General features: G+C 43.4%; 1 protein-coding gene across 1 annotated transcript; it reads right to left on the bottom strand.

Annotated features, from left to right (window-relative positions):
- Window positions 1–933: 933 nt before the first annotated feature.
- Window positions 934–8697, bottom strand: LOC138815349 (26S proteasome non-ATPase regulatory subunit 7). Its single transcript, XM_070004684.1, has 7 exons — window positions 8519–8697; window positions 6587–6678; window positions 5209–5301; window positions 4512–4609; window positions 4155–4235; window positions 2744–2835; window positions 934–1910 (listed from the first exon to the last, which is right to left on the bottom strand). The coding sequence occupies exons 1-7, from the start codon at window positions 8590–8592 to the stop codon at window positions 1466–1468; spliced, it is 975 nt and encodes a 324-aa protein (XP_069860785.1). The 5' UTR covers window positions 8593–8697; the 3' UTR covers window positions 934–1465.
- Between the last annotated feature and the right edge of the window lie 768 nt (window positions 8698–9465).

The raw sequence follows: 9465 nt of genomic DNA, 5'->3' as shown, positions 1-9465 counted from the left end.
GGTGTTTAAGAGTAAGTTTACTTTTCCATTTTAGCCCTTTGGCAAGCATGGGCAATGTAAATAGATGTTTCTGACCATTTCCAGGCACTATAATTTTATGATAAGGTTTTGGAGATTTAACTGACTTACCTTTTGTGCTATTTTATATATTCTTAAATTTCCCATCATCCATACCATGCACTTGAGACCACCTAAAGCTTCAGCTGCTCAAGAAAGAAAAGGAACATACAGGTGACTACTCTATCAAATGATGAAGTAACTTATTTTCTTGTCCCAGTAGGAGACCTGGGTATACCTAGGTATATCTAGTAACATTCTAGGTAGTGCAAATGAGTTTTTCTGTTTTGGGGACTTCAGAGATGTCCTACTTCAACCTACCACTTCATAATGAGGAATCTGAGACACAAACTAGGCCCCTGGTTTTAGGGGATGGGTGCCAGGAGTGCTTCTCTTTCCTAAAAGATATCAAGTCAAATAGAATTCAAGGCAGGACAAATGGTGGTGGTTCATACCTGTCATCCTACTCAGGAGATTGGGAGGATCAAAGTCAAGGCTGGCCCAGGCAAAAGGCCAAACCTTCCTCTTAACATATAAAAACCCAGGTACAATGGCACCTGCCTGTCATCCTAGCTATGTGCAAAGTATAAATAGGAGGATTGTGGTCCAGACTGGCCTGACTACAATATAAGACCTTGTTGGGAAAAAAAAACCTAAAGTAGTGAAGGCTGGGATTGTGGCTCAAGTGGTAGAGGATCTACTCTGAAAACACAAGGCCCTGAGTTTGTATCCAGATCTGCCAAAACAAAAAAAAGTAACAAAATGAAGAAAATCAAATGAAAGAATGTAAGGCAGTTCCAATGGAAGATCTGTCTTCTTGCTATAACAAAGAACACATCACCATTCTCAAAAGTCAAAAACTACTAGAACACAGACTTAAAAACCAAGCCATTTAATTGTGTCTTTGAAGGTAAACAATGTAAGGAGCTAGATCCCAAGCCCTGAGAATGCAAGAGCTACGTTGTGGGTCCAAAACATCGCGTGCTGTTCTGAAGCTGAAGGTTCAGAAGGGCCAGATCTCAAGGGGTCAGGAGGCAGGGAGCATATGGGATCAAGGCATCCCTTTTAGCAATTTTGTCAACCACCAGAAACAGACCCCATGAATCTCTTAAAATGGGAACAAATTCAACTCCTGGTTTTATGGACAAAAGAATGAAGAGTACAAAGTGATACGCTGAGTTCTCTTTGCTTTTCTCATACAATCAAGACGCCTGAGCTGAAGCTGTGGTTTGGGTTCCCGATCAGTTCGTGTCCATTCACTCCCAAGGAATGCCACATGAAGTGACTGTGATAGAGAGCTCTCACCAAGACAGCTTTAACAAGCACTGAAAGTGAAAAAGAACCCTCTAGTGGCACACTGACTTAGTTTATAAGATTTTAATTCACACATTAAAAAAAGCTACAAGTTTTACTTTTTCTCCTTTTTCTCGTCTTTCTTTCCATCACCCTTCTCCTTGTCTTTTTCCTTGTCTTTGTCATCTTTCCTCTCCTTTTTGCTCTCCTCCTTCTCCTGCCCTTCCTTCTTCTCCGCGTCACGGTTGGCGATCTTGTTGTTGATGAGGTTATGCAGAGCAACCACAGAGCGGATCAGCGAGGCCAAGTACACCACCACCATCTGGTCATTGGTCTTCAAGTAGAAGGCCTTGACAAACTCCTGCAGGCTGACGTCCGGCAGCAGGTTGAAGACGTCCTGCAGCTGGTATATGATCTGGTGGTTGATGGGCAGCTTGCCTGTGGCTACTTTCTCCAGGTAGCTCCTGATATCCAGAAGCTTGGAGTTCAGTCCCTTCAAACCATGGACCTGGTTTGTGATCCGCTGTGACAGAGTGCCCACGGTGGTGTCCTTGATGTCTCTGGATAAGCCACAGAAAGGCAGGAAAGAGCATCAGGCTACGCATCCCCACGAAGGGCCTCACATTCTAAGCAAACACCCAGCTTGGCAGAGGAGGGGTAAATTTTCAAAAGAAAAAAAAATGTTACTTCACTTTGTCTAGAGTCAAACATAGCTTTTACTTCCTTCACTGTTCCATGAAGGATGATGGCATGTTTTGGGAAGAAACTGCTTGATAAAAACTGACTTTTTCAGAACTGAACTGGAGCTCAGTGGTATGTCTTGCTCAGTATATGCAAGGACCTGGCTTTGATTCTTGACAGTGCAAAAAAGAAGAAAACATCCCCCAAACAAACAAACAAACAAAAAAACCCCACACAACCACTACCTATGAATTTTTCAAATGAGGATTACATGAAGGTGTTTGAACACCATCCCAAGATGAAGATCCCTTCTGTAAGTAGGCTCTGGTCACTGGAAAGACAGCCAGTGGAGAGCGAAGACCGGAATCTCACACACCTGTTCCCAACAGTCAATGTTTGGTTTCTGGATAAGATGTACTATCTGCAATGTCACATATTCTGACTCAAGATATTTAGAGATGAACTAATAAGACCACTCCAACTTAGAGATAGGAAAACTAAAGGGCTAAGCAGGCAGCACATAACTATAACCCTAGTACCCAGTGCTTAGGAGGCTAAGCAGGAGAACAGAGTTCAAGTTCAGCATGGGTTGCATTAGTAAGATCTTGTCTGAAACAAGATCAAAATGGGAGAATCATTACTTCATGGCCAGAACCAGCAGCTGATTCTGGCTTTCCAATAAAAAAATTCAGATGTTGTACAAGGGTCTCACCTTAGCAAGTGTTCCACTCCAACTTCCTCTGCTTCCTCTGCTCCAATCTCACTGGTCACGTGCTCAAATGTTTTTGAGGTTGGCGTTCCATCCTGGGAGAAGACACTTATAGTTACTCACTTTCAATAAACAAACTGTTCTTTTCGTACCCTCAATCTTTTGCTTTCAGTCATCTCATTTTATGAGTGTCTCATTTGAGATCTGCATGGCAGTGGGGGGTCAGTTTAGCCTAGAAAGTTCAGTCTTCAAAGGATACTCACTGATACAGTCTGTCTAGACATGACTGTTAGCACTGACCTCTAAATTGTTTCTGTGAAAAGCCTGCAATCTGAGTAGCTGGTGGTCTGCCTTAGTGATCTGTTGGGGAATGATCTGGATCTCTGGACAGCTTAATGATGTTTTGATGGGAGTGGAGAGCACTGTTCTTAGGCCTAGAGCCAGAGGCTGCACATCTCCTGTAAAGGTGGTACAAAAGTCTGTGAGGGGTTCAGTGGCCAGACTGCTGGGAGGGGGAGGCCCAGAAGGTGCTGTGATTTGTTCAGAATGAGAGAACACCATCGGTGTTAAGGGCATGTGATAAGGGAGCTGAGGGGCCTTGGGCAAGTCATTCAGCGATGTGATGTGATGTGCTATACAAGTCAGCTCTTATCTTTCTCAGGATGGTGTCAATCATCTACCAGGCACCCCCCACCCTCCTGCTTTGGACACAAGGATGGTGTGAGCCTTGCAGTCTTTAGGAATTCATGGAAAGCTCTGCCCAGCCATGTGCTCTTTTCATCCTCTACTGAAATCCTTGCTTCTTAGGTGAGAGTAGCTCCAAATTCCTTTTCTAAAGAGGCAGCACTAAAAATCAACTTAAAAAAAAAAGCCAACAACCTCTCAGAGATAAAAGCCTGATTGTAACTAGGCAATCCATTTGGCTACAATCCTCCCCCCTCCAACCCCCAAGAAAAAACAGAAGGCTAGGGCTTAGTGTAAGAACACTGGCAGGAAGGTACTCTTTAATATCCTTTTCCAAATTTTACAACACATTAAGGATAAATACCATATATCTAAATCCAAAAGCAGACTGCAATCCATCCCTCAACTCTTTGGATTTTGCCATCTGGGTCTTGGCAGCTCTGACTAACTGTAGGAAAGAATTTAAAACCTTAAAGAAGAAGAGAATACTGACAAAGAATAGGCTCAACAAGAATGGAGATCCTATTAGATGAGGAATAATGCCCCAAACTCTCTAACTGGGCATCTTGGATTTCTCTTATCGTCTGTTATTTCTAAAGTTGGACAATAAAAAATTCAAGATCAAAACTGGCAGCAGAAATCAATGTCCTCTTTGTTACAGACAAAGGATTTGTCGACTTGAAAATAAGAAACTCCCCACTAAACCTGCATGCACAGAAAGATAACTTACATCATGAACCTCTTCCACTGATATATACGCTTCAGTGGGCAGCCCCAGGTCCTTTGGTTTCACATCAATAATGACCAATACCTGGCAGAGAAACACAGCTTAGCAAATATCACACTGGAATTAACGGATCATGTCAGCCTTTTTCCTGACTGCTGAAATTATTTCATTCATTCAGTTAGACAAGCCATAAAATGAGTTTATATTTCAAATGAGCCTGTCATTTGTTGTGGTATATAGTGTGGTTAAACAGAAGAAATCAGGAGAGCTCAAATTTATTACAAAGCCATGGAAGGATTTCCTATCCAAATCGTTTCTAGGATTCTCTTATTTGAGTTAGTGGGCAAAGAGAGTACTTACTGAGTTAGGGCAGTATCTTTTCATGAGTTCATTGATGGCAATGTCATTCTTGTGTAGTTTAGGGCCTGTGTGGTACCACCCAACTATTCTTTCTCTGGCTGGGAAGAAGAAAAAAACTTTAGTAGGCTTAAATCAGTTCATGAAGATTGATAGCAGCAGCTCAAGAAGGAGAAGGACATCAGCATTTTTGAAAATCCCTTGACTTATGCTACTGTGAAACCGAAAACTCAAACAATTCTTGGAAAACAAGCAGTGTGTCATCTGGAGACACGAATACCCCAAATTAGTTTAGTGTACCGGTCATATGTCAAACAACCAGAGAACAATCCCAAGGCCATATAAGAGTAACTGAAAGTTCACATCATATACATGGCAGCTGTAAGTGTTGTGGGACTAACTATATACAAAGCAATGTAGTTGCTGTAATGAAATAAAATCCAAGTGATATATCTCTTGCTCAAGTTTGAGGGGCAGGTAGATTTTATTAGCGAATGTTTTGTTCTTCTGCTGCAGTCAGAGGACTAGCTCTACCCTCAAACTAGGTGGTCTACCTGGCTTGTAAGCCAGCATTCTAGTTTCTTATTTATTTTTAACTCATTCCTTTACCACTTACTTAAGGTCACTTGGCCTTAAACAAAAAAGAAACAGACATATAATTCAATATCCTGCCATCACACTACAGAAAGTCAAGACTTACCATTGACCTTCTTAAACATTCCATACATGTTTTCCAAATAATCATGGTCTAAAAACCAGACAGAATCATCTTTGTCATCTTCATCAAAAGGGACTAAGAAAAAAAGAAACATTAAAGCACAGCCGTCAGAAGGGTAGATTCCCTAGGCCAAATCTAACTCACTTTTTTGTTTTATTTGTCCAACATAGCACATATATATTTAACATTTTTTATTGAGATTACATATATTACATACATATATTACAGTATTGTAGAATAGTGATACTTAAAGTCACAAATACACTTTTAACCTTCACAAGGCAAGTTGTTATTATCATGGTCTATCAAGCTTGTGAATTCTATGAGCTTTGACAATACAACTATTTCTTCTACATCAGGTGGTATTTATATTTCTTTCCTTTTGCTTAATGGAAGCACTTCCTCTTTCCCTCTCATCCCTCCCTTCCACCACTGCTTTTGAGTTGCTTAGTTCATTTTCATCTATGTCCAGTGCAGCTGATAGGCCCCTCTGTTGTACAACATAGTATATTTTTTAGTTGCCCTCATTTAAAAAAATGAGAATTTGGGCTGGGAAGGTGGCTCAGTAGTAGAGCGCTTGCCTTGCATGCCTGAGGCCCTGGGTTCGATTCCTCAGCACCACATAAGCAAAAAGAAAAAAGCCGGAAGTGGTGCTGTAGCTCAAGTGGTAGAGTGCTAGCCTTGAGCTGAAGAGCTGAGGGACAGCGCCCAGGCCCAGAGTTCAGGCCCCATGACTGGATCCAAAAAAAAAAAGAGAATTTATATTAAAGTTCCAGATTTCCAGCTTTTCTATAAACTGGCCACATGCTTTTCATCTTCTAAACACCCCATCACTTTCTAATATCTTCCATTAGATGATCACTCTGCTGGCCAATTCTTTTTGACAGTGGGATTCATGATCTCTAATCAGGTCATGCCAGCAATTCTTTATTTCTTTTTTCTTGTTGCAACTTTGATCATGAACACAATACATGGATCTAAAAGTAAAGTTCTTGCAACAATTCATGATTCAAATTGTAAGACTAAAGATTTCCAATAGCCACGGTTGAAAGTTTAAGGTGCTGACAAGCCTAAAACATGGCCCTACTTGTTTTTTGTCACTGTCTGCAGTGCACCAGCATTCCAACAGAAGAGAAGAAAATCAACAATGTAGACCATACAGCCTAACTATAATGTTTACCTAGTGATAACCAAAAGTAAACTCAAAGGAGACTTTATGGGGTACAGGACATTTCTCTCTTATCCATTTCTCCCTAATTTAACCCAGTTATACTAAAAAGAAATCCTTGTTACAATTTTCAAGGAAAAGAAAGAAAAAGAAGGTAATAGTGCTTAGATAAATGTAAAGGTTGCTTTTTACCTGCAAAACTGTTGGATACATCAAGGATTTTCTTTTGCCAAGATCCCAAAAGCACACCAACAACCCGCTTCTGGTTTCCAACCTTGCCGATTCTAAGTGAGGAAACAGGCGGATCAGTCTGCATAGTGGATCTAACCATTAGATACTTGGTGGCAGATTATCAACAGTTGAACAATTTACCCTGGAATAAATCAGCCTAAATAAATGTAATAGGGTTAGGGTAGGACTGGCTACCTAACCTACCTACCCCAACCCTATTACACATGAGGAGTGATTCGCGTACTTTGTACTACTGCACACTAGCAATTTTTATTTACCATTGGCTGCAAAGTAATACATGCTTAGAAAAAAGTGACTTAATTTTTTTCTTTGCAGCTTTCCCATCTCTACACTTTCTTCCTATCCCCAGATCTTTTTGGGGCCAAAGCTGCTAGAGTGGTCTCAGTTTTTATGGTATGCCTTCCATGTTGCCAATTCTTTTGTGGAACATCTGCTCCATATCGACAAGTGCCAGTACATGCACCTTATCAGGCACAAGGTAGAAGGGAGTTGACAGGGAGGCTGGATGAATGAGAATCAGGATGATGAGCTCCAATTCAAACCTCCTCCTCAGTGATTTCTTTCTAGAGAGCAATAGTGAATCACCCTTCTTGTCACCCATCTTCAGGAAATCACCTTAAGCAAATAATAAGACACAGAAATGCAGTTCTCTGCTAAGAACAAACAAAAGCCAGCATAAAATGCAACCACAATTCCTTAACTAGCCTCTAGTCTTCACACTGGTTTTAACTGAAACATTTTTTTTTAAAGGCACATATCTTAGCAAGTCTATCAACTGTTCACTAAATCTGGGGTTTGGAACAAAATCAAGGATTTTGTATTCTTCATGGTTACTATTTTTCTTTGAAATTAACTGCAAACACTTCTAACACTGAGTTTCCCTATATCTCCACTTATTAAAAGCCTACACTTATGTGACACCGCAGCTGGCAGCATCTGCTTGGGCTATGCCCCATCAGAACCCCTAGAATCCCATGGGTTCTACTAATTACTGTACAGTGGAAAAGCCCACATATCCTGCTGAACGGCGGAACTGGAGACCACAAACCTCACTCTTGTTTGTTTCTGGTTGCACTAAGTAAGGTTCAGGAGAATTGGGGGGAGTGTGTGTGTGTGGGGGACAGGCAATAGGCAGCCACGACTTTACAGCAGGTAATTTTACTTTTTTTTTTTTTTAACATACGAGATCTTTACATGTTCATTCAAGTAAAATTATCTTGTGAAACTTCGGAACACGTGCAACAGGTCTAGCTGGATGAACAGCTTCCAAGAGGGGAGGAAAAAAAAAAAAAACAACCCCACCACTAACAAAAACAAGAAACAACAAACAAAAGCTCACCCACCGGGCGCTCTGTGGGATGTTCTCCCACCGGATTCAGTAACGCCCAGAACTGACACACCTCGTCTATACGTTTTCAGGATAGCATCAGACCCGATTCCCACGAAGACATTTTATGAATGGAAACCGCCCTTCTTCCTCCCCATTCCAGGAGGCCCAGAATCTCGGTGACAGCTTTCTCCCGGCGGGCCACCTGAGCGCCAGGCGGAAGTGCCGGGTCTTTGCTGGTGAAAAGAGGCGGGTGGCAGGAGCCTGGGACGTGTGTGCGCGTGCGTGTGTGTATGTGTGTGCGTGTGTGTGCGTGCGTGTGTGTGTGCGTGCGGTCAGAGTCAATTGGAATCTGCTCGCCGCCATCGCCCGCCATCGCCCGGAGTTCCGCACACCAGCCGGCAGCCCCGGGCTCCGGAGCGCAGGCTGGGCGGGTCGCCGGCTCCCGCAGCCGAGGGCCGCCGCGCCGGTGCCCGTCCCCAGCGCGCCGGTGACTCAGCAGCCCCAGCGCCCGGACGCTAGGCCGTCCCTCGCCGCCCGCTCACCGGTTGAAATGATCCACCACACTGAGCAGCACCAGGGGGTGGACCACCACCTTCTGCACCGCCAACTCCGGCATCGCGACAAACCCCGCCCGCCAGGCCTGGCTCTTGGCGACCCGCAACACCAACGGCGGGAGCGACCGCGACAACCGGCGGAACCTCCGGGCCTAGCTCCTCCTCTTCCGGTCCGGTGGTCGCTGCGCAGCCTTTTTCCGCTCCCAGAGTGCTTCGCGTGGCGCGCCCACAGTGTCGCCGGGGCCGCCATGTTGTGGAAGGGAGAGGGCTGAGGAGTGGCGGGGCCGCCTTGGATTTCGCGCCTGGAGGTGGCTTCTCTGGACTTCAGAGCTGACGATGAAGCTGGACCTGGTATTGGACCTGCCATGGCTTTTCACCCCAGTTCCTTCTTAGCTCACAGTTCTTCCCCCTCAGAAAACAAACAGACCTCAAAACCACCATGCTGAAAAACATAAATAGCAGTTCCTTAGATTTCCACAAAACTTAACAGAATTTCTTGGAGGAACTCATGCCAAACCACACTTTTGATGCAAATGCAGACAATTTATCTCATCTTTCATCATCGTCATCATCATCATTATCATCATCATCATCATCATTATTATTATACTTTTTGCTGGTCCTGGGGCTTGAACTCAGGGCCTGGGCACTGAGTTTTGTCCTCAAGGCTAGTGCTCTACCAGTTGAGCCACAGCGCCACTTCCAGCTTTTGTGGTGGTTACTGCCCGGGCTGGCTTTGAACCTATATCCTCAGATCTCAGCCTCCTGAGTAGCTATGATTACAGGCATAAGACAGACACTGCTGCCCAGTTTAATCTCATTATTTTTATTGTTGGGAATTTCTCCCTAATCTTTATAGGTTTCCACTGTCTTTATTTTACTTAACTTTTTATCTTACTTAACAGGACTAGCAGGAAGCAGTTGGTGTCAGGCCA

This window comes from Dipodomys merriami, unplaced genomic scaffold (genome assembly GCF_024711535.1).
Source record: "Dipodomys merriami isolate MVZ:Mamm:240054 unplaced genomic scaffold, mDipMer1.0.p SCAF_64, whole genome shotgun sequence".
Lineage (NCBI taxonomy): Eukaryota > Metazoa > Chordata > Mammalia > Rodentia > Heteromyidae > Dipodomys > Dipodomys merriami.
The sequence above is the reverse complement of the archived record's forward strand: the minus strand, read 5'-3'. Positions and strand labels throughout refer to the sequence as shown.

Coding starts and splice junctions, on each gene's coding strand:
- LOC138815349 (XM_070004684.1), bottom strand. CDS start 8,592: ATGCCGGAGTTGGCGGTGCAGAAGGTGGTGGTCCACCCCCTGGTGCTG. Junction 2,836..4,154: donor CAGTGGAAGAGGTTCATGAT/GTAAGTTATCTT, acceptor GTCTTCTCCCAG/GATGGAACGCCAACCTCAAA. Junction 1,911..2,743: donor GGAGTGGAACACTTGCTAAG/GTGAGACCCTTG, acceptor TGGCTTATCCAG/AGACATCAAGGACACCACCG.